General features: G+C 48.1%; 7 protein-coding genes and 1 non-coding gene across 8 annotated transcripts; 2 read left to right on the forward strand and 6 right to left on the reverse strand.

The window, feature by feature from the left end:
• Positions 1-101: 101 nt before the first annotated feature.
• GGS25DRAFT_488610 (uncharacterized protein) lies at positions 102-7,470 on the reverse strand. Its single transcript, XM_049260831.1, has 3 exons — positions 6,665-7,470; positions 1,250-6,601; positions 102-1,192 (listed from the first exon to the last, which is right to left on the reverse strand). The coding sequence occupies exons 1-3, from the start codon at positions 6,954-6,956 to the stop codon at positions 711-713; spliced, it is 6,126 nt and encodes a 2,041-aa protein (XP_049118358.1). The 5' UTR covers positions 6,957-7,470; the 3' UTR covers positions 102-710.
• Positions 104-185, forward strand: GGS25DRAFT_t47. The gene has a single exon. It is a non-coding gene; the product is annotated as a tRNA-Ser (tRNA).
• A 1,287-nt stretch (positions 7,471-8,757) lies between the features above and the next one.
• On the reverse strand, positions 8,758-11,110 carry GGS25DRAFT_258823 (zinc-binding dehydrogenase). The gene is made up of 2 exons (XM_049257261.1): positions 10,133-11,110; positions 8,758-9,938 (listed from the first exon to the last, which is right to left on the reverse strand). Exons 1-2 carry the CDS (start codon positions 10,696-10,698, stop codon positions 9,413-9,415), a joined length of 1,092 nt encoding a protein of 363 aa, XP_049118359.1. The 5' UTR covers positions 10,699-11,110; the 3' UTR covers positions 8,758-9,412.
• Positions 11,111-12,297: 1,187 nt separating this feature from the next.
• GGS25DRAFT_488616 (uncharacterized protein) lies at positions 12,298-14,279 on the reverse strand. Its single transcript, XM_049260832.1, has 5 exons — positions 14,022-14,279; positions 13,652-13,919; positions 13,554-13,595; positions 12,597-13,502; positions 12,298-12,533 (listed from the first exon to the last, which is right to left on the reverse strand). The coding sequence occupies exons 1-5, from the start codon at positions 14,061-14,063 to the stop codon at positions 12,430-12,432; spliced, it is 1,362 nt and encodes a 453-aa protein (XP_049118360.1). The 5' UTR covers positions 14,064-14,279; the 3' UTR covers positions 12,298-12,429.
• A 285-nt stretch (positions 14,280-14,564) lies between these two features.
• On the reverse strand, positions 14,565-15,901 carry GGS25DRAFT_258891 (carbon-nitrogen hydrolase). Its single transcript, XM_049257262.1, has one exon. It carries the CDS (start codon positions 15,680-15,682, stop codon positions 14,684-14,686), a length of 999 nt encoding a protein of 332 aa, XP_049118361.1. The 5' UTR covers positions 15,683-15,901; the 3' UTR covers positions 14,565-14,683.
• Positions 15,875-17,797, reverse strand: GGS25DRAFT_258918 (cytochrome P450). Its single transcript, XM_049257263.1, has 4 exons — positions 17,392-17,797; positions 16,914-17,340; positions 16,148-16,800; positions 15,875-16,071 (listed from the first exon to the last, which is right to left on the reverse strand). The coding sequence occupies exons 1-4, from the start codon at positions 17,671-17,673 to the stop codon at positions 15,970-15,972; spliced, it is 1,464 nt and encodes a 487-aa protein (XP_049118362.1). The 5' UTR covers positions 17,674-17,797; the 3' UTR covers positions 15,875-15,969.
• Positions 17,798-19,174: 1,377 nt separating this feature from the next.
• GGS25DRAFT_531250 (NAD(P)-binding protein) lies at positions 19,175-20,268 on the forward strand (the record flags this gene model as incomplete). The annotated part of the gene is made up of 2 exons (XM_049265477.1): positions 19,175-20,085; positions 20,148-20,268. 2 exons carry the CDS (start codon positions 19,175-19,177, stop codon positions 20,266-20,268), a joined length of 1,032 nt encoding a protein of 343 aa, XP_049118363.1.
• A 499-nt stretch (positions 20,269-20,767) lies between these two features.
• Positions 20,768-22,638, reverse strand: GGS25DRAFT_514131 (sugar transporter-like protein; the record flags this gene model as incomplete). Its single annotated transcript, XM_049262957.1, has 4 exons — positions 20,768-20,992; positions 21,068-21,475; positions 21,546-22,239; positions 22,307-22,638. The coding sequence occupies 4 exons, from the start codon at positions 22,636-22,638 to the stop codon at positions 20,768-20,770; spliced, it is 1,659 nt and encodes a 552-aa protein (XP_049118364.1).
• Positions 22,639-23,778: the final 1,140 nt, after the last annotated feature.

A 23,778-nucleotide genomic window follows, 5' to 3' on the forward strand; every position in this document is an offset into this window, starting at 1 on the left:
TTCGCGTGACGAATCATCGAGACTTTGGATGATATTCGGCTCGGGAATACACATACTAATATAGGTAGCTTTAGCTGACCAGAAATCATCAAGCAGCTAGCAAGGCATTGTGGCGGAGTGGTCTAACGCGCAAGACTAGAAATCTTGTTCCTTCGGGAGCGTCCGTTCGAATCGGGCCAATGTCGCGTACTAAAATCCGTTTGAATTATCTTTTTTGTTCCCCTTTCCTTCTTCTTACCCTTTACATTCTTTTTGAAATTTGTATGCAGTAATTTGTTTTTCATTTCTTTTCACGTTGTAGAGTTAAAATGATTTCTGTCGTAATATAGGTACTGTACATACCTATTTACAAGTACATCGTGCCTCGCATCGGAGCAGTCTCCAGAACACGAAGGCATGGACAAAGGAGATAGATGTGCATAAATTTCATACCATAGACGTACGTATAAGGTGGCCACTTGCTAATGATACCGCAACAATGCCAACGCCTCAAATTTTCCCACTGACCTAACCTAATCCTTCTTCGAGCTACGGCTAAAAAAGGAACACCCCATGCCCAGCAAATTAACACGAAATTTGGATTCGTCCGCCATTATGATACATTTATGAAGAGAAAGCAATAGTAGCTATTGTCTAAGTATGGAGACTTGCTGGTTACGACTGGATAGTAACCCCCATGTCCTTCATCGCCTATAGGGACCTCGCGGATACTAATGCGGAGGACCACCTCGCGGTCTCTTTGAACCACCACCCATGTCCGAGTCACTTCGAGTACGTTTATTTCCAGACTGGAAGTTTTCAGCTGTCGGGTTAAGACTAGCACGACCCTGTGCACTGCCGCGGCCTCCGCGGTTAGCTTGGCCTCCGCGACCGCCGCCACGAGTCTGATTAGGACCACCCGGCTTCCGAATGCCCGTTGCTGGCATTGGCAGACCAGTGACCTTTGCCGGAAGTTGTGATGCTCCTGTTGGTCCCGACGGGGGTGCCGGCAAATTTGTAGGCTGTCCAAACGGATTGGTTGGACCTGTCGGTGCCAAGTGCGAATGCTCTTGCTTGATGTTTGCGAATGGATTATTTTGTACCGGGACGTTATTGGATATTGCTCCAGGTTTAGGAATGCCACTCGTCGGAATCGCTTTTGCATTTTGAAAATTCGTACTGGCGTTAGCAATCGCAGGCTGGGAGCTGGGGGCTAAGAGACTATTAGTAAAACACTCAGTTGGCATAGTTATAGCGAGAATGAACTTACTCGCCGAGGCATCTGCTACCGCTGGTGCCGCCACCGGTGCTGGAATCGCTGCTGCCGGTGCTGGAGTCGCTGCTGCTGGTGCTGTTGCTACTGTTGATTCGGTGGTAGTTGGCTTAGGAGCTGGCGGTGGTGGTTTTGCATCCTTTGCAATCTCCCAGACCTCGCCTACGGGCCGCTGTGGCGTTTGGTTTGCAGCCGTCTCTACCACAGTTAATTTGGCAACAGCAGCCTGGACTCTCTTCTCGGTCATGTTAAGCTTAAGGTTACTCTTTGAGGTGGCGAGCTGCATGGCTTGTTCTCGAGCCTGGGTAACCTTCTGTTCCCACTCCGTTTTTATAGCTTCTTGTTCCTCTCGTACCTTTTTGGTTTCCACCGCAAGCTTATTCTTAATGTTATTCTGAATGATGCTCTTGATGGTAGGATTAGTGGAAACGAGATCCCTGATTTCCTTGTCGTTTAGTCCACTGAGATCCGTTGAAGGTGTTCCTGCTGGCGTTTCAGTGGGATGTGGCCGAGAGGGGGTCGCCGGTGGTTTCGTGTCGCTAGGATCATTGGCATGCTCTGCTTCCCAAATCTTTCGCTCTTGCTCCATACGCAGCTTAAAATCGGACTGGAGTTTCTCGATATCTTGTTTGGCTTGGGCTTTCTCCGTCTCCATCTGGGCTTTATAATCTGTGAGGCGTTTATTCAATGATTCCTTCATCTTATCACTCCTCATCTTCACAATCTGCTCCTGTTTTTCCTCCAATTCTGCGGCCTTGGCTTCCCATTTAGCAGCATTAGCTATCGCCTCAGCTATTTTCTCTTCTAGAGCTTTCCGCTCGTCATCAGATAGCGGCGTTGCTAATGGCCTCTCATCCGCAGCAGCGGTCCCATTCTCCATTGTCGTGTCACCATTAGTCGTTCGGGTTTGCGCATTAGCGATAGCCTGATCTCGTTCCGCGATTGCTGAATTTAGCTGATCACGGGTACTTTGCAATTCCCCATCAACAATGGCTTTCTGCGATGAAATATTATTCAACTCAGCGCGAACCTCGGCCAGTTGCGCCTGAAGAGCGACCAGTGCCTCATTGCTGGACGAGTCTGTTGTGATAGAGTTGCTAGAGTTCTTTCGTGCCTCTGTTTGTAGTGCTTCAACTTGTCGTCTGAAGTTGTTAATTTGTTCTTCCAAAGCAAGCCTTGATTTTTTGGAGGCCTCAAGCTCCCCTTGGGTCGTTGAGAGCTGACCCGAGACTTCGCCTAGCTTGGCCTGAAGCTGGTCCCTTTCGACGACAACCTCGTTTTTCGCATTGGTGAGATTGCGAGATCGCTCCTTGGCCGAATTTATGAGCTTCTCTCGTGTCGTTGACCAACCTGTCTCCTTATCTGCAATGATCTTCTCAAGCTCCTGTATCTTCTGCTTGAGAGGCGCTTCGGCTTCCTGCAATGCAGTTCGTTCCGATTCAAGCGTTGCTACTGTCTGCTTGAGCTCCTCAACTTCTGCTGGATCCGTTCTGCCATGCTTTGAAAGAATATCTTCTGTGCGCTTTTGCCAGCGGTCGCGATCCTCATGCAGTTGTTTCATCTCGGCTTCCTTGAATGACTGTTGGCTTTGAAGTTCCTCAACCTGAGCCTCAAGCGGTTGGATAGTCGCCTCTAGCTCCGAGATTCTAGTAATTTTCTCAGCTAGCTGGGCCTGTGCTTGACGTGCCTCTGCCCGCAAAGCGGCGCTGCTTTCGCGGAAGAGATTCAGTTCTTCCAACTTGCTCATAAGGTCTTTATGGGCAATGGAGCTTCGGTCACCATCGCTTTGTGAACGACGCTCCTGCTCCAGCTTCAACCTAGCTTCGTCCAGTTGAGATTGCATATACTCTAGCTGCTGTTGAAGCCTCTTGGCCTCTTGTACCTTGAGGTCATATTGCACCTCTAAAATATCTTTCTCGCGACGAAGATAGTTGCTCAGTTCCCGGAACTTGTCAGTATCTGAACTGCTGGGCTGTGATGCGATGGCATCAAGGGATTCACCACTTGCGCTTCGACTTTGCTGTAGGGCCGCAACTTGCGTGGTTACATCTTCTAGTTGTTGATGCAGAAGCTTGTTCTGCGCATTAGCGTCGTCTCTGCGAGCACGGAGCTCCGAAATTTCTCGTTCGAATCGCTGGCGCCGCTCATCCCAGGATGCTTCGCTCTGCACCAGTGTAGCCTTTGCTGATTCGGCTTCTGCTTTCCAGGTTGCCACAGAAGTCTTAACCTGGTTATACTCGCCGCGTAGATTGGATAGCGACTTTGCAGTTTCTCCGTGTTTCATTACTTCGCTTTCGTATGCTTGCTGGGCGTGGGCTGCAATTTCGGCCTGGGCGCGAAGATCTTGTTGGTGAAATTGCGAGGATGCAGTATATCTTTCTTCCTCGTCTCTTAGGCGCTTGATCTCTTCATCTAGAAGAGCCTTCTCATCCTCAAATCGCTTGGCAATCTCTGCTTGGGAGTCACGTAGAGTCGACAATTCGCTGTTAGATCTTGCCAGTTCTATGGACAAATCCTCCACTCGCTGCTCGAGTTCTTTGATTGTTGCATCCTTGGCCGAAATCGCTGCATCCATTTCTACCTGATATTGCTCTTGCGCAGAGTTCATCCGCTCCAGTTCCTCCTCTGAGGATTGACTCATTTCCTTGTACCTTTCACTTTGTGCCTGGGCATTCTCTAAGTGTGACTTGGTCATCTCAAGATCACGCTTGAGATCCGTGACTTCATGAATCAAATCCTGTATGCGCTCATCGGTATCAGCCTGCGTGGTATCTTGTTCCAATGTAGCGACCATAGACCCTGGCCTTGGAGTAGGTCTTGGCTGAAGCCTCTCCGCGCGTTCCTCTACACTCCGAAGTTGGATGGTGAGCTCATCAACTCTACTCTGGAGATGATCACGTCCGGTCTTTGTAGCAACCAGTTCTTCTCGTATCTGACTGAGATTTGAGGTGAGCTCGTCGATTCGCTTTTGGAACTGCTGAGCATCGAATTCCTTCCGAAGCTGAGCCTTCTTCCCCTCTTCAACCTCGTCGGTTAATTTTCGTTTGGTGGCGTTCAACTCGGTTTGAAGGGAATCAATTTGAGATTGAAGCCGTCGTTTCGTTTCAGAATCGCTCAACTCGCGTTCATTCTGGAGGGTTTGTTGTGTAGCTAGAAGTCCATTGAGACGCGATTTCTCCTGCATCAGACTCTCGTTATCCTGGCTTAATCGATCTTGGATCTCCTTCCATAATTTCTTCTCGGCTTTGAGATTCGCGTTTTCGCTGCGCATACTCTCAAGCAATCCCCTCGCCTCAACAAGATCTTCAGCCACCTGCTGTGTGCGAATGTCTTGCTTGGCACCCGATTCGGACATCGCCTGGTTTCGGTTTTGCAGCTCCCTATTCTCATTTTGCACGGCCGTGAAATTGGAGTGGAGAATTTCGTATCGCTCCGACGCAAGGGTGAGCTGACTCTGCACCCTGGAGACTTCCGCTTGGAGGGAATTCCTGTCTGCAGCTAATCTCTCTAGTTGCTCCTTCATTGTCTTCCTATCGGTAGTCTGCTCGTTTCGGTAGGTGTCGAAGTTTTGCTGCAAATCTCGAAGTAAAGTGGTGTAATCAGACCCATCATCGATTGCGGTGGTGTTCTGCTCGATGCTAGCAAAAACGTTCTCTTGTGTCGAGCGACCTAAAGCCGAAGCCACATCATCGGCGGATGCTCTCGACTCAACTATGCGGCGGAACATGTCTCTCTCTTTCGTGATACTTTCCGTCTTTACTTGGAAGCCCCTAAGAGTGTCCCTAAATACCTCAAGTTCCTGCTCTAGTCGAATTCGCTCTTTGTGGTCCTCCATTGCTTGACTCTTTGCTGCGACTGCTTCTTCATTCTCCATCTTCTCGGCAAGATCGTGGGTAACCTGAAGGAGTTGCTCGTTTCGTTGTTGGAGTTCCTGGATATTTTTGAAAACGACTAGTCGTTCAAGAATGGAGGTATGCGCGTTTTGCTCCTCTCCGTCGACAAGACCAGTAAACTGGCCCCTCTCTAGCCTTTGCAGGATCAATTTCTCATCTGACGAGAGTTGATCCAGACCTTTCTCGAGACAGTGTACGCTGAATGTGAGCATCTGGATCTGTGCGCTAAGACTCTTCACTTCGTATTGCAGGAGAGTGTTCCTCTTTTCCGCATCCGCGGCTATGGCTTCAGCCTTCCGTGCAGCCTTCTTAGCGATGTCCCGCTCGCGGAAACTCTCGTCTGAAAGCTGTGACATGTTCTTCATTTCTTGTTGTAGTCGGTCGTTATCGGCTTGAAGCTCTTCAAGCTCTGGACGTTTGGCTTCCAATTGATCAATAACATCGTCCAACTCCTTTGCGAGATTACCGCTACGGATCTTCTCAGCGTTCAATTGTCCCTTGATTTTATAATAATCCTCCATTAATTGAGTAGTCGAGAGGGATTTACGTGTAGAGGCTGGTGTCGCAAATGGTGACCCTAGACGGTATACTGATCCATTCGTGGGCCGCGGAGTCTGAGGCGTAGATCCAGGTCGGGCTGGACTACCACCCGCAATCATAGCCTCCAGGCGACCGATCTCGTCACGAGAGGACTCAATCGCTTGAGAAAGCTCTTCTTTGTCAGAGTTAGCTCGGGCAATTTCTTCGTTGACCTTGCGGACGCTTTCTTCACATTCCCGCTTCACCTGCTCCTCTCTCGCCTCAACCTCTTGAACTCGTTTCTTATATGTATCAGTCTGCTGCTCTTTCAAATCCACCAATCGCCGAAGACTATCACATTCCTGTCTAAAATCTTCTTCTTTACGGCCTGCAGCTTCTTGTAGCTGCTGTATTTTTGTAAGTGAATCGTCAACTTTCTTCTGGGCTTCGTCCAGCCGTTTGCGAAGTTGCTGCTCAGTACGCTTAAGAGAGTCGATATTGGAGGTGGAATCATCGTTTAGACGCTGCAGCTCGGCAATGCGCGCCCCCTTCTCCTTTCGATACTTGAGTGCCTCGGCCGACTTAGTCTTCAGCTCCTTCTCAAAAAAGTCGCTACTGCTTTGAGCTAATTGTAGTTGTTGCTGTAGTGACTGTTCTCGGAATTTGGAGCTGTTGGCTGCATTGTTCGCATTCTGGACGGATTGCTGTAACGCCGTAATTTCTTGGCCTAGCTTCAGGTTTTTCTGGTGTTGAGCCTGTAGTTCTTGGGATAGTGCTTCGTTTGCGGAATTCTTGGTATCGATGATCGCAAGTGATTCTCGGTTGGAAGTCTCTAGGGAGGCGATACGGGCACGGAGTTTGTCGATTTCAGAACTAGAAGTAGAGCTTGACGACTTGATTGACTGTAGTTCGTTTTCCAAATTCTGGCGCTTTGTTTCTACACATGAATGTAAGTATTTCAATCTTCAAAAACAATGTTGAGACGATAAGTATGCAGTACCTTCATCCTTGAGCTTTTGACGAAGATCCTCAACATCTTTCAGCGCCTTTTTAGCTGTCTCGTTGCTTGCATCTCGTTGAGCTTCGGCGCTTCGAACAGAGGTCTCAAATTCAACTTCCAGCTGAAGTTTCTGGGTAAATAGTGCGTCGTATTCATATCCTTTAGCGGCAACGGCGGCCAGAACCGCTTTAACCAAGTCGGCAGTAGGATCGGTGGTGACAGTCGTGAGATTTGCCTCGGGCATACCCAGATGGGTAGCCAGGTAGCCGAGGTCTACCTCTGCAGCAGCCATGTTGTCAAATACTTGACTACGATATGGCCATCAGAGAGAGTACAGGGATATTCGGTGATGTTGAAGTTTCGGATCGCGTAGAGAAAGGGAGAGATGGAGCGGATGGGGGTTTGACGATTGGTTGTAATGGAAAATATTAGTTGATGGTAGGTGATCGTCTCGGAGAAAGGTGTAGAAAAAGAATGTGGAAAATTAGGACGTGATAAGGTGATGTAAAATGTAAAAGAAGTTGGAAGAGATGAAAAAGAAATATGTCAAGGAGTGATTGATGAAATGGATCTGATTAACTCGAGAGAATTGATGAGTTAAACGATCAATCGTGAATGTAACAGTTGCTCAAGTCATCTAACACCATGGGGATGGGTGGTTAATTGAGCGAAAAATGACAGTGTAGGTGACAATAAAGAATCAAAGTCCCAAGAGAGAAAAAAAAAAGATGTGCAAGTTACTAGGTGAAGAAGTTCACAAAGAAGAAAGCAACTGTTTTCGGTGGTCGGCGCGACGAGGCTAGGTACTGCGCATGTGGAGCTAAAAGCCTAACAGCGCATCTAAAAAGCTCCAGAGCCGTGCTTGCTTACCTAGCATTATGTACCTATGTACACAGTACATATCCTTTGTACTGCACAGTACTAGCACAGTACCAGTCAATCATTAGTCATCATCGAACCTTATTAGACCTTCAATAGTTAACTAACTATTGGAAGTCTTCGATTTTTTACAATTCTGGCAACAATTATTCTGGCAATTACATCTCAAAATTATTATATACTCAGCTACAACAATGGCTCTGAAATATAAATCAACTCGATCCTAATGGATCACCTAGGACCTGACACAGTATTACGCAACAATTATTGCCTCTGGTATCCGCTATCCATTTCGTGGAATTGGCCTACGGTGCCAGGTCGTATCCGGAAGCTCTGATCTCAGCTGCCCTTGTGCCTCGTGTACCATGGGCTCTTGATCCGGTGCTTCGTGCACAGGCTGGCCATGTGCTTCCTGAGGGAAGTTAAGTGACGGATATTTATGTGTTCTGCCCTTGGAGTTCCGCCATTCTGAACGGGCCTTTAAGTTCTTTCGGGTTGGAGCTTTATGCAGCCGCAGTTGACGTGTTGCCAAGCTCGGGCTTTCTGGAGCCGAATACATGGTCGGGCGGCATTTGGAATTAACCCTTCTTTTTTCGCGATCGCCGCCGTAAAAAAGAAGCCAGCAATACCGAGGATCGCAAGGCCAACTACAACACCAACTATAGCCTCCACGATTGTGCCTGTACTCGAGTTGCTAGCAGCCTCTGATCCCCCAGTGCTCGAGCTTCCCGTTTCCAGCGGCCCATAACTACCACTATTGTCAACCCCTTAGCGGCGCTGCAGTATACATCAAGACCGAAAGAGCAGGGTCGACGTTTTCGGTACCGCATGAATAACCTGCCACCACAGAAATAGAGCTACTGAGAAATCCGGACATGCCACTCTTTATACAGGCGCAAGAAGCCAAAGCTTGTGAGCCTGAGGAACAGAGGTTAGTGTCGATCGTAACTAAGCCATGTTTCTTGCCCTTTAATTATGAAAGCGGAAGATAAAAGTATATATCAAAAAACTGAAGCTACGATAGTAAAGTACCTACCCAATCGTATAGCAGCAAAAACGGAGGCCAGAGTAAGGCAAAGAGAACCCACCAAGAGACTACTAGTTGCACAAAAGATCCCTGACAGCTGACACCAGCGGGGTTCGCCAAATAATCCAACACAGGTATACTATTCAGCTTGGTTTAGAGAGGCTGAAAGACCTAGCAGGCATAATTGCCTGGGCACCTAGTAGGCTGGTTGGGTGGAAGACATCACTGATGTCTTCGATATAGTTCACCTTCTACATACAAGCCGGTACCGGTGTCAGTACTTACTTACTGCCATTGGTTCATTTTCATGATATTTTTGTGCATAAAAGCTTGAAGACGTATGCGAGAGATGTTTGTGAGATGCTCATAATATATACATGGCCATGTGCTTTCACTAATCTCACCCAATGGGTATTCAATAATAGACGCCGTGTGGCATCACGGACTTTTAATACAGGTTAAGGTCTTCGACTAGGCACGATTAGGACTGAACAGTTCAACTCTACATGCCATAAAGAAATCCGACTTAGGCTCAGATTGGTAAAGACGAGCTAGGTAATCAAAATCCGCGCCGCCTACTCCTTACTCCAACAGGCTCAAAGCATCGTCGGCTACAGAAAGCGTTGAATTGGGAGACTTCTTACTACTCGTGAACATCATATGTCCATTGAGACACTACCTAAAATCAAATTCCGTTAATAATACAACATCCTATCCAGGAATTCTAGTGTATATCTATTCTTACCTAACACGTACCTAGGTATAATACATCCATAAAAAAGGATTAGTTTATTAATAGGGCATCTATCGTAGATAATCGCATGCCGCTTACATAGAAGCACTTAATTGAGCAACACAACAAGCTTGCTACCAGAGACCGATCCTGACTTTAATCTAGTCACCCCCCTTTGGATATCTTCGAAGCATTTCCCGACCACTTCAACAGGGTGTGTCTTCAATTTATTCTCATCTAGCAACCTTTGAAACACACCAAACATTCTCGCTGCCAGATTACGCTTCTCCTCGCTTGCCGCGCGCCCATATTCCCCACCCAGTATCACTTCCTTGCCCATTCCTTCGAGGCACATGATGAACTCATGTTTGACAGCTTCTCTTGTTTTCCAGGCGGCTGGGATGGCCTCTAATGACACGTAGCGGCCGCCAGGTCTCCCAAAGGAGGCATAGCAGCACGCAGTCGACTCTTGGTCTGCGATACAGTCCAGTGCGTGGCGGAGACGGCCCTTAGTATGCGTCTTGATGGCCTGCGCAACATCCACCGAACTATAGTCGAATACGGCGCTAGCTCCCGAGGACTTGACAAGGTCGAAGTTCCGTGGTGAGCATGTTGCGATTGGATTGAGACCAGACCTGCGAAAGTTAGATCAGATCAACAAGTCTGCTGACCAGGTACTAATAAAACGGGGCTACAGCATGAGATCTGTCTAGCCCATTATGTAGCTAGCACGCCAATTCCTTCGGGGAAGAGGACAGTGAGCCATACCATTCCGAACCCAAAAGAATAGAAACACGGAGAATAAGGGATCTCAAAAGTAATCACTTACAACTTCAGCAGCTGAATCGCCACCGTCCCAGCAGCCGTGCTGCCGCCATAGACCAGCACCGGCAGCGGCTCCGTTGCCGGGTTTTCTGGATCCGGCACAATCCGCAGCGCATCCCAGAACGCAATGCAGCTAGTCAGAAGCGCGCACCCGAGCGTTGCCGCCTGCTCCAGGGGTAGGCCGGGTGGGACCTTAAGGACCAAATGCGCTTGAGCGAGGATATACTCGGCAAAAGCACCGCTCTCGTGGTCGCCGGGATTAGAGCCGTGTACGACGCCGCAAACGGCATCACCCACGCGTATATCTGACCGCGTTGTCTCGGGGGATACGGCGACGACGTGGCCCGCGAAGTCTATGCCGACTACGGCCCCGGGACTCGGAAAGGCGGCGCCCATTTTGTAGTCGCAAGGGTTAATCGCAACTGCTGCTGTTTTGATAAGAATGGTGCCTGGTCGTAGAGCCGGCACTGGCACGTCGTGTACAAGTGTTGGGATGCCATTGGAATCCTCGACGATAGCTGTCTGTGTGAGTGGAATGTCCCTATCGATTGACGTTGAGGATAACGACATTTTTTTTGAGGCCGATGATCAAAGTAGACACGACTATGCCAAGTAGTTCGAGTTCGCGGGGGACAACCCTCGATCTGTATACCTACCACTTCCGGGACTAGCTGCAGCTTTAAATGCCAGGATCTAGGTGAGTATTTGGATCATCTGTCAGCATATGTTGCCGAAAATAGATACTGATACAGGGGTTTCGCATCAGGTATGCCATTGGCACCATTGTGAATTGACTAGGCTCAGGGGGGTTATGTGGTGTTTAAGCTGAAGGACTTATTAAAGAGCAGGATTTCCTACCTAGTAGGCTTCTTGCATGTGACGGTGCAAACTAGCCCCTTATTTTATCTATCACTACTAACCTAACCTACATATATATATATAACTAACTCCCCGCGAGTCCGCGACTATTCAGATACGCTCCGTCCTCTCATAATAAGGGCTGCTCTCAATAATGGCTCTTTAAAAAAAATCTTTTTTCTTTCAATTCCTTTTGGCTGGTGTCTCTGTTCATAAGCCCATATGTAGTTTCTGCCCCACAAGATTGAAAAAAGCTTTTGGCAAGAGAAGTATAACGAAATGCTTTAGGGACTGGTCACTTCGACTATTAGAGATCATGCCTGGGAGGGCCATAAACCATATGCCTCGGCAGTGATTAGGTAACTATATGTAGCCACGTTTTGTAAAGTACGGTGATAGAACAGTCGTCATAATATGACCAAGTCTCGGGGCAAGTCGCTATATAATTTCCGAGCTGTGATGAAAGTGTGATCTAGAAATCCAGTAAGTACGTAGGTAGCGACAGAAGTGTATTTCCATGAATCCAAGGTTCTATCAACTTCTCCTCGTACCAGAGCACTGTCGTAACCCAGCCTCCTGGAACATCACGGCGCGTTTCGAGCCTGTACCCTATAGTGCGATCATCGATGACCATACTGCTACACATGCCGTTGCCGAGCGTAAGCAAGCCGGTGCCACAGATCTTACCCCATCTCTAGGCAACGGCGCAAGGGCTACTAAATCGCAGCACTACGGTGTCGTTAGCAGGTGGCACGAACAGGGCGAAGTAAGACATTATACTTCACTGAAAGAAAGTTTTAGATCCTGATACTTATCAGTGTTACTTGCCTAGGTACACATAGGTCAGCTGCAATGGCGGGGCCAACTATACCAGCACGATCCTGTTCTCGAGGAACATCGTAACGTGGTTACTTCTTGTTCTTGAAGGTGTGATCAAAACTAATCCTTAGAGTAGAGCAGGATTGCAGGAATCAATTGGGCGAAGAATGTGGTAAGTATGGTCTTGTGGCTGTAGGTGTTTCGTTTAAGGGGGCAATAGCACCAGCTATAGGTAGATATTGTTAGGAATATCATGGAAACACAGGATTCCTAGGAAAATAGGTATGTACCTATGCTGACGGTAGTAATCTTTCGTACTATGGCGTCAATGCTTACGGGAGAAGGATGTGAAAAGGTACGACTTGCAAGAGTCAGTAGTGGTACCTGCCTTTCTGGGCTTGCTCGTCAAGTTTTTTGATCCGCCAGCAATACCTAGCCAATGTAGGGTAGGTATTTCCCATAGTGAGAAAGAAATCTGTAAAGCTTGTATGTGGGCATTGATTCAAATAGTTTAGTAATTAGGTATCCTGAAACTATGTATTTACACGTTTGAGAACAAGTCTATCATGATAAGCCAAACATAAACATTATCTTGTCTTTAAATCCTTTGATATCACGGCATAACTACAACCGAACTAGCCTCGCCGTATCATACATATCATCGGCATTCAACCGATCGACACCCAGTGCGGCCAACGGCTCCCAGAGGTAATCGCCAGACAGATTCCCTGGTTTCTGTGTTAGTCTGGTTCTGAGAGCAAGAGGGAGAGTTGGACTCAAGTAAAACGTACAGTATCGGACTTTGAGCCCCGCTGCATGAGCATTCTTGACCTGCGACTCGACCTTAGATTTCTGCGCGTCGGTGAAGTCCTTTGCGCTTCCTGGGTTTCCAATCGTACTCTGGAAGTCGGCTGAGGCATAGTACGAGTTTGTGCTGGTGTATTTGGCATCCCATTCGTCCAAGCTAGCGTCGAAGAATATATCGCGGTCTGGGTTGCCGTCGCCCGTGCTGATCCGATCGAATGGGGCGCTTCCGCTTGCGACAACTGTGACCTGTTTCTCGACAAACTTGCCATCGCTGAGGTGGCTGAGGTATCCACCATCCCGGAGAGGTTGAAGGGCTTTGACGACAGCGTCTAGAGTCCCGCTGCTGGATGTTTTGAAGTCTACTAATAGCGTGATGCTCTGACTCGGCTTGGCCTTGTAAAAACCATTGGGGCCTGATGAACCCCCGTTGTTATGGTCGAGAATTGCCTTGATGGGATCAATGTACTGCACGCGCAGTGTCCTGCCCGGGGTTGGGACTGTGTGACCGATAATCACATCGCCGCTCGCATACCAAACGTCAGCTTCCAGGCCAATACATCCTGCACTCATGGCTGAGTAGATGGGGATGTCTCGGTCGTAATCATTATGGCTATGGCACGATGTCGGCTTGACGGCATTTACGGAATCTAAGGGCCACGGGTTTAGGGGTGCACCAGAACCCTTGTTGACACTTTGTGTGTCCAAAGCAGCACCAGCGAATAGTTTGTTAATTGCGTCTCGTACAGGCGGAACCTCGTTTGCCAAGGCATGATAAGAGACGCCATTGTTGCCTACTTGCCAAGTGCCACCCTTGGTATCGTGATTAGTCGCTCCGGAACATTTGCCGCCGTCAGCGCTGAGGGCTAAAAGGTAGTTTTTGCAACTCTCAGCTAGGCCATGTTAGTACAGGTAGGCGGGTAAAGATGGACAGTGAGACTGACTTGAAATGGTATGGTCTGAGCTTTCCTTGTTGTGTACCTCAACTACATGGAACTGTTAGAGTAGGTTCTGACAAAGTTTTCCATATAGATGATATTACAATATACAAATCCTAAAACACCGTAGGAAGCGGGGTCCTTCCCGCCGTTGAGGAAGACCTCCGTTGCCATCGAAAGAAAGCCATTGGACTTGACAACCTGCCCATTTGCAGCGCTACAGAAGTCTTGTACTGCAGTACTGAACCCTCTTCGGGAATCGGTTCCTTGAGCGATTTTGACATCGCTACCAGACATCCATGTGCTTCCACAGCTGGATATGCTGTCGGTTGCCTGTGTCTTCAATGCTGCGCAATATCCAAGTGGAAGATGCTAAATTTGTCACTTTGGTTAGTTGAAGTGTACTGCTAGTAGTATCTAGGAGGAAAAGGAAAGAGAGAAAAAGAAAAAGAAAAAGAAAAAGAAAAGACTGACCAGGAAGCCTGCAGCTACAAGCGCAAGCCGTGAGAGTCCCATGTTGTGTGTAGGTAAGGCCGTTCGGTCCCAAGAAAAATCCAGAGGAAACAACTCAACGAAGAGATATTTACAAAGCTTGGAAGTTGAAGATCACCTGTTATTATTCAGAGCGATGGAAGTACATACATATATATCATCACTTATTACCAATGTGCAAGACCTATTATGTAGTACAACGTATCACACGTGCATGTACCTAGTAGGCAGTAATAAAATAAGGAGGCTTCAATGTTTATTCTGTGTAGCCAATAGATCGGCGTACTTTAGGCTCGTGTGCATAGCGTGTGAACTGGAGACCACCAGGGCACCGAGGCACCGGTACTAGGTAGTAGGTAGAGGACCTAGAGGCTAGAGGTACCTACAAGGTTACACTATTCCAGGCACCTGCCAGCCCTATCCCCATAAAATCCAAGAATAGGTGCTGTATTAGTACTAGTACTAACTAGTAGTATGTTAGTAATGATCCATGAAAATTGAATTTATGTGATGGGACCTGGCAGGCAACAGCTTCAGCTTCAACATTGAACCTGGGAGATATTTATAGTTATGTAGGTACCTAAAATAACGGATTTTGTCACCGTCTTCAAACCTTGAACGGCTGAGATCATCACATTTCCTTTTTATTCTTTTTTCATGTATTCCCATGCGACGGGACCGACGATCTCCAACTCGTCCTTCCACCTCAGTGTCATATCAACCTCAGACCTAAAAATCTCTGGCCGTTTGTAATGCCCCGCCCCGTCTATATACACCTTTACTAGATCTAACTGAGAGAGATCAACCTCGCCGGTAACAAGCTCATCTTGGCTATCCGTATGCGGCCCGGCAATAAACGAGCAAAACGGGTGAATGATCGCGGTCCAGCCCCCGCCACTTTTCACCTTGTCCTGTGGGCCTAGGGTCCTCTCCATCCACTGCAAGCATCTCTCGTCGACATAACTGCTAGCGCATAACACAAACACTTGCGCCGTCAAGGCATGAGTTTTCATCAACGCCTCGATCTGTGTGCAGGCTACATCTTCGAACCCCTCGAGTATATCAAGAGCCGGCCAGCAACCAACGTGGATATGCTGACCCTGGTCAATCAGTGCCTGCCGTGCTCCGTTTATCGCGTGTTCCCAGCAAGCCAGCGCGCCAATTCGATAGGCGGCGCTCTTAGGTTTGTATGTGCGGAGAGTGTAGCCGGACCCCTGGCCCCACACGAGCCGTTCCGCCCACGTGGGCTGCACCTTGCGGTGAACGCCTAGAATACTGCCGTCTGCGTCGATGGTCACGATGCTGTTAAACAGCGTGTGACCGCCGCGCATGCGTTCAGAAATTCCGAGGGTGACGGCTATATTGTGTTTCGCGCATGCCGCTTGCACTTCATCTAGATCTTCTAGTACCACCACGCTCTGCGCTGCGTAGAGGGAAACGGTTGCAGCGTTTGGCGCGTAGCAGTAGGCAAAGTAAGGGAATCCAGGAACGAATGCCTCGGGGAAGGCGAGCAGCTCAATCGATTCATTTGCAGCCTCGCCAATTAGAGAGACAACTTTGCGCAAGCTGGCGGCTTTGTCCATGTAGATGGGCGCGGCATGCGCTGCAGCAACTTTGATTTTCTTGTCGGACATTGTGGACATGACTTTAGAGTGATGTTTTACTTTGTGACTTACATATGTACGAGTAAACACCTGTCGTACATATGTATATAGGTACGTATATAGATATGTATATATCTTCCTACTCGATATATACCTAAGTATGGAACACTGCAGTAAGTTTCACCATTGGAAAGGCGGGGTACAATACATGAAGTTCGGCACTCTGGCAATGGAAGCCACATTGATATCAGAGTACCTGGTAAGATGCATTACTACCTACATGTAGGTAACCTTCGACCCCTCTCATACCCTCCTAGTCCTACAACTTATTGCTGCTTAACCTGCGATATAACATACAATGGCCCGAGCCAGGCCACAGCAGAGGAGAAGTCCGCTTTAAGGGACGCGTTCGGGTCGGCTAAGCTCAACTACAATATCAACTGTTAGTTACCTACCCTATAGCACCTAAATTCAATATAGGGCCAAGCCTCGAAATGGGCTCACCTTGAATTTCATGAGCAACGCCGATAGACTCTTCTTCATCTGTAAAACTGCGATATTCTGTCCTAGGCAAACGCGACGCCCACGACTAAACCCCATGTGAGTAGCTTCCATACATCTTAACTGCTCGCGGTCAGATATAAGCCATCGCTCTGGGCGGAAAGTATTGACGTCTTCGCCAAAGACATCGACTCTCTGGTGCACCGCTGATGGCATGCACCCTACGCTCGTACCCATCGGGAAGAACATGCCTGCAATTGTAACGCCCCCCTGGGGAACCAGTCGCTCCATCGGGGCCGTTGGGGTCGGAAATACTCGCATAGTCTCTCTGATGACGGCGTTGAGATAAGGCAGTTTGCTTATCTGGGAAACTGTAGGTATCTCAGGCAAGTCAGCCTGCGAGAGCTCTTCTTCTAGCTTCTTAAGCGAATGAGGATGTTTGAGTAAGTAGAATATTGCTGCCGTCATTGTCGTTGCTGATGTGTCGCCAGCCCCTGATATAGTGGACATCAACATGCCAATTATCCCAGAGGTATCTAACACTTGAGGGCTATCTTTGCTGGCATCTAAGAACTTTTGGAGTAGATCAGGATGCGCTAGATCGTTGCTGGATCGACTCGCCCTCAACTTGAGTCTCGATGCTGCCGCTGCCGCCACTGCAACAAAGTCGATTAATTAGGTGCTGTGCGAAAAGAGATTGGGGATACTTGTGTGCTCGCGAGAAAGGTTGAAAAGGAAAAGGGGAGAATGCCCCCCTATATCAACATACTACTTGACGGTGCTATCTTCTGTCGCAAGGCGATAGGATTGCGATATATCAGTCTTTCCAACTGAGGTAGTGAACCCCACCAACCCCAATGGTTAAAACGGTCCCGGATCAGTTGAATAGAACCCCCTACATCACCCTCAGCCTTCAAACATCCAACCGGCTCGCCAAAGGAAAATCGCCCTGCTGCATCCATGTTGTACCAGAGAATTATTGACGAGATGTCGAAGGTCGACTTCTTGCTTACCAGATCGAGGAGTTCCTCGATCGATGCATCTATCCATTTCTCATAATCTAGCACCGCAGTAGGCGTGAAGGCGTTGGCCACGGACCGGCGCAGGGCACCGTGACGCACCTCATCCGCAGTGCTAACTAGACTTGGCACTTCTTTGCCATTTTGAATACCAATTATCACTTTATACGAGTCTGCCTATGCGGAACGTGAGAGGAATCCTATATGATGATTTTTGGGCGCTCGTACCGTAATGAACCCCCCTCGGCTTCCGTAGACGATATTGATGACCTCTGGGTCATTGATACTGATGCTACGCACGCCATACCGCACTATCGGACCGTGCTTAGAGTGCAAATCCAAGAGCTTCTTTCTTAGCTTTCCGTTGTACTGATAGTAAGCTCTCCAGAGGTCGGTGCAGCCCGCAAGAATTGGCCCAGGTGCCTTACTCAACGTTCGCCAGTTCACTAGCAGACGGAGGCAGAGCAGTGCTAGCAGCAAAGCCGGTAGGAATATGAGCAACGATGCCATAGTTCATGGCTGTTTAGAGTTGAAAACGTTTGCGGTGGTGGCATGAGTGATGCCTAGGAGGTACCAAAGTTCAAATAACAAACGAAAAAGAGGAGAATCCCGTCGCCAAATGCATTGTGCATACCTACCCGAAAGTGAGGTGCATACCAATACTGCAACTTGGAGACTTGATTCCGGGCTGCTATTTGTAACTTTTACTTGCCAATCGACGCTCATTGATTGTAATTACGATTCGTTAACCAAGTCATTCAACAGGGGGTTCGGAGTCGTATCAATTCTAGGCTGCCTAACTGCCAGGTAGGTAAATAGGAACCTATCCTATAACTATTGGATACTACATATTTACTTGGAGATGGTTTAAGCCTTAGGAATGATCAGCGTATGTTCCTTTTTAGATGTATGTAAGCACTAATATATACCTAGTAAGTAGGAACCTTGTGTAGACGGCGCTGGCAGTACTGACGGCCAAGGAATATGCAGATCTCATCTTCTCTCGTGTCTGCCTATTCCCAATGGCATGTTTCTCCAGAATGCACACATGGTCCTGTTAAACCTATGCCATCTACGAAGTATCATACTAAACATAGGCCCTTGAACTAACCAATCCGAGGCCATTTGTGTTTCTAATGGTGTATTATTGCATTATTATTCTAGAAATGCATAATGTCCCTCATAGCCTTCGTGTAAACGCATCCGCCGCTTGTAAGCACGCGTAAATACAGAGTTAAACCAAGTCACGTGATACCCCTTTTGCTACACAACACTTACATATCTCAGCCTCCAAGGTTACTCAAATGGTATAGAGACCTTTGTGATATCTTGGGACTGATGTCATAGCATAAGATATATAACCCTCATGTAAGTAGGTAGATCCATAGTAAGTAGCTTTAAGAGCTACACGCATGGAGACTAGGTATCTTGAGATGCGCTGGACATTGTATGCATCTTACATATTCCAACTACGAAGTCTCCTTTACACTATCGCGTTTCATCCAAAACTATCATATACACCCGTAATATGCTCAAACCATGGCCTGTCGAAAGAAGTATCAACTGCATCCCACCAGCCTAGACATGTACATAATAAACTCACCACCTAGCCCATCAGATGGTCACGTGGTCTGAAATATCTATCAAAATACATGACTCTACGATGGCCGAGTTACAGATGTTATATTTAACATGATTCCATCAAGAAGACATCATAATGTGAGGGGATCTAAGAAGAATGTACTATCTATTAGCAATACACGACATATGTAGCCTCTGTCGAGTACGTCATACTAGAACTAAAGCATCGCGAGTCAGGGCTGCGTTGGCATGCCAAAGTCCAAAGACCTCTTCTTCGTGATTAGAAACTCGGAAAAAATATCAAAAATGATAGATTTGAATGCAATACTCGTTACTACTGCCCCCATCTTACATCTATGGGCCTAGAAGTCTTGGTACCCGTTTCTCTAGATATCGCTGCCAATGCCAAACTGAAGTACGTGACATAGCTATGTCTCACCTCCTAGAGAACGAAGCTTCGTTCGAAACCAAGATTATCGGATTTTTCTATCGCCAATGGTTAGTATACCCCAAGCCTATCCCGCAAGGCACAACCCTCGCGGATCAGACAGCCATCGTAACCGGTTCGAACACCGGTCTCGGGCTTGAGGCTGCGCGGCAGCTCCTCCAACTGGGCCTCTCACATCTCATCGTAGCCGTCAGGTCTCAGACGAAAGGCGATGCAGCGGCGAAGAGCCTTAGAGAGCAGTATCCCAGCGCAACTATCTCAGTATGGCTTCTCGACATGGAGTCGTACGAATCAGTCATCGCCTTCGCGAAGAGATGCGAGACGCTCGAACGGATTGACATCGTGCTGCTGAATGCCGGCATGCGTACCATGTCCTTCACCCTCGTCGAAGCCACACGCCATGAGAAAACCTTCCAGATCAACTATCTATCGACAGTCCTGCTGGCCATTCTGCTGTTGCCAGTCCTAAAGACCAAGAAACCGTTATCATCGCAACACCCACCACGCCTCTCGATCGTCGCATCTGACACCGCTTACTGGGCGCCTTTCAGCACGACAGGTCCAATCCTAGCCCAGTGCGACGACCCCTCGACGTTCAGCTCGCTCATGACATATGCGAGGACAAAGCTACTGCAGATATATTTCGTGTCGAGGCTTGCGAAAGAGATCGACCCCAATGATGTTATCGTCAGCACGTGTAACCCGGGCCTCTGCACAGGTACCGATTTCAACCAGAAGCTATCACTAGGTTTCATCAACGCCTCGTTTCAGTATATCTTCGCAAGCATCTTTGGAAGGAAGGTCGAGGTTGGGGCTAGCGCCCTTGTTGACGCAGTTGTCATGAAGGGCAAGGAGAGTCATGGCAGCTATCTTAGCGATTGGGATATTAAGCCGTACGCATGGCGCACCTACCTAATCACCCCATAGGTTGCATATAAACTAACTAAAAAGATAGGTTCCCAAAGGTTATGTACACCAAAGAAGGTCAGGGTGCTGGAGATAGGGCTTGGGAAGAGACCCTTGAAGAACTCAACTTTGCCAGAGCTTCCGAGATCGTGCAGAGGGTGAAGCGTTGAAACTCGTACGGCTTGATCTGGAGCTACGATGTAAATGTCATATATAAACTTACTCAGTACCCAGATAGTCTTCGTCTGGTATTAGAGATGAATGTAAGATAACAGGTACGTCTATTCCCAGTGCGCTCATGTTGGCAAAGTGGAGTTTCCGTGATTATTGGGCACCCTAGGTACATAGTACTTGGTGGTAAGTACTACTATGTAGGTAACAACCCGTCAATAGTAGGAATAAGGAGTTATGGATGTAGCCAGTCGCTATGTGCTAAAACATTTGTAACGATGTTGGCGGTTGAAGGTTAACCAATGGTAAGTAGCTCAATTTTAGGTAATGTTCGTTTTGGTACCTATCCAACATGCTATTACTGACCCGCTCAAACTCCATTTTAGGTATCTTAGGTAGGTAGATATGTATCTTTTATCTTTAGTCATTCATTCTTGATCATTATCCCACCTTGTTCCATTGACAAAAAAGGAGACAAACGAAAAAGGGGGTGTGGGGTTAGACGGCTCTCTTCCCCCTAGAGGATAACGCTCTAGAGGAGAGTGCTCTGGAGTCCATGCTGTGATCGCGGTCCATCTCGTACATTTCCTTCTCGACCTGTCTTATATCGATATTCGCAACAGCGTCGGCGCCGTCGAAGATCCACGCAATCTCTTCTAAGGTAGGGCCCTTTGTTTCAACATAGAAGAAGTACACAAATGCTAGTTCGCAGAAATCCCATATCTAGGTAAGTATTAGGTTAGAGATGCCATTCTAGACAAGAAAATGTAACCTCTTAAGCAAGGGGTAGCGACTCACAGTATAAAAGAGCATCAAGTTCCAATGCTTTGGCATCCTATTCCAGGCAATCCTGTTGGTCTGGTTGCTTAATGCGAGTATGGCTTGCACAGTAACGTTCATGATCATCATGCCTTTGGCGCGTAGCCTAAACGGAAGAACCTCGAGGGCGTAGGCGATCAAAAGACCTGAGAAGCCGATATCGTAAAATATACCAAATAGCCAGATGAAGACTAGCTGGGCATACCCAGACGAAACGTTCATTTGGGCTGAGTTCTCGTATATCGCCCCGCAAATAGTCCAGCTCACGAATGACACCACCATACCCGAGGTAGATATCAGGAATAGGGGTCGTCGACCGAACCTATCGACATTCAAGGCGGCGAGGATCGTTACAATTAGATCCAGAATCGTTTTACCGCCGCTCAACTAGGAAAATGTGTTAACATGCAGGAACTCGTAAGAAACTGAGCACTTCTATGGAAAATAGGGGCCGTACAGCAAGCTTTTGGTCCTGGTCTTTGATTCCAGCGCCTTCGTAGACTGTGTCCATATAATTCGAGAAGAGCGCATTGCCGCTATACTGGGAGATGATTCCAAGCGAAATCAGGATAGCCAAGCGCCAGAGGTTTCCCTTCGTGCGAAGGAAGTCGAGGTAGCCAGCGCTATGGGCGAACTGTTTCTCTAGCCGCATTGTCTCTTTGATCTCGCGAAACTCGAATTGAACGAGCACGTCGTTCTTGTCTCCACCGGCATGGTACTTCGCTAGAATATCGAGCGCTTCATCGTGGCGATCCTTGGCGATGAGATAGCGGGGAGACTCGGGGATCCAGTATATAAAGGTAATCTGGATCAGCGAAGGCAGGATTTGCAATAGCGTTATTGAGCGCCAGCTCCAATCGCTCTGGATTTGCGCCGTGCCCCAACCGATCCAAGCGACTAATAATGCGCCCAGGTTCCATAAGCAGTTGTAGACGGCAGTAACTGGGCCACGGTGCTGCGGGTGGCAGATCTCCGTAAGTAACAGAGGTGAAGCCATCTGCGATAAACTGTTGCCGAAGCCGAGAATCAGACGGCCAGCTACAAACATGGGGTAACCATTACAGAATGCGGATATGCAACCCCCTATGATCATAAACACACAGCCAATAGCTATGGATGATTTGCGACCCCAGTTGTCGGCGATATACGGCCTACAAGTCACGGTTAGTGATACTTAACAATATTGAGCCCGAACATTGTCATCGAGGAGACCCTTACGTGAGGAAGAAGCTAATAATGCTTCCAATGTTGAACATATTCACGAGGAGCCCCAACCAACTATCCGCCACCTCTTGCGAACTTTCAAGCCCTTTCTGAGTCCTGGGGAAGTACTCTTTCCACCTATCAATCTGCTGTGATGTGTTGACCAACATTCCATCGTATCCCGTCGTCGCCGAAGCTATCATCAACACGCATGCCCACGCGTACAGTTTCCGCAGATGCGGCTCCTTGGTCCAGTAGACATATTCGAACTCGGGGGCTTCCCTATGTGCCAGTTGCTCGTGTTCCTCCTCGTGACCCTTGGCCACAGGCTGGCGAGGGCGGACCATCCTTTCTCTCTTTCTACTTGTCACGTTCTTCCCAACATCCACTTCGGCTGTTGAAGAAGCAAACTTACGCCGTGGGCTACGATTCTGCGCGGCGGGTATTAAACAATTTGAGAAACCGTTGTTTAGAGAAGGAGGGGTGGGTGCGCGGGCTGCAAGCACACACGCACGCACGGCGCGAGGGAGGTGATGCTATTCAAGTACTTTCTTCCCACGCCACCTAGGACCATGGGAGTTACTGCCTAGTAGCCAACAATACGACAGGCCATGTTGATCCATTCGCCAGGGTGGCCCTTGAGAGCCCATAGTATAGCCACCTACCTACCTACCCTCCTGGCCCGACGTTGCAGTGAATACTGATGCATGTTATTACGATGCGGGGATAATATGGAGAGGATCACAGACGGGCTGGACCGTACCACCCCGGAGGGTCCTCCAACCGGGATCAAACTGACTAACGGCCTAGCAAACCGAAAACCCGGGTGCCGTCCCTCGATGGTTCTTTTTTGTGGTATTGCGTAGCTAAAGGCTCCCGGTTGACAGCTTTGGATGTCGTCAATAACAGTTCAGTGCCGTTAAAACTCGCCTTTGCTTGATACCTACTAGGGAGGTACATGATGTTTACTTCTACAGGCAACATTGATATTAATAGTAGGATGTTTAGCTTAGTACACACTTGAGTAGTCGGCGCCTTGCGACTCTGCCATCTTTGTTTTTCTTTTTTCTTTTTTTTTATTAAATGCCGTGTGTGAGTGTGCGTGTGAGTATGTAGTATGGCAACCCATGGTCATATGTGCGGCAACAGTGATCCCATGACGGAACACCGATGACAAGCTACGATGAAAAAAGATTTGGCTGAGGGGAGGGATATTTCAATCATAAGCGGCAATCGCTCATTAGGTTAGGTGAGGGTACCCCTAAGTAGGGCATCTGCCCGAATCTGGGGAACATGATGGCCTGCTTATTCGTCCAAACCTAACCTACAAGAGCGCGTTGACAAAGAAAAACCCTTCTAGATTTCGGTGACTTATCTTCCATTACATGTATGCGGGTGCAATGCCGAGTCGGTAGCACAATTGTAGCTCGTCGTCATTGGGCATCTTCCAGTAGCTGCTATGGTGTGTTATGGACAGGGTGGTAGCG

Source organism: Hypoxylon fragiforme, assembly GCF_022984875.1.
Source record: "Hypoxylon fragiforme strain CBS 206.31 chromosome Unknown GGS25scaffold_4, whole genome shotgun sequence".
In the NCBI taxonomy this organism is placed as follows: domain Eukaryota; kingdom Fungi; phylum Ascomycota; class Sordariomycetes; order Xylariales; family Hypoxylaceae; genus Hypoxylon; species Hypoxylon fragiforme.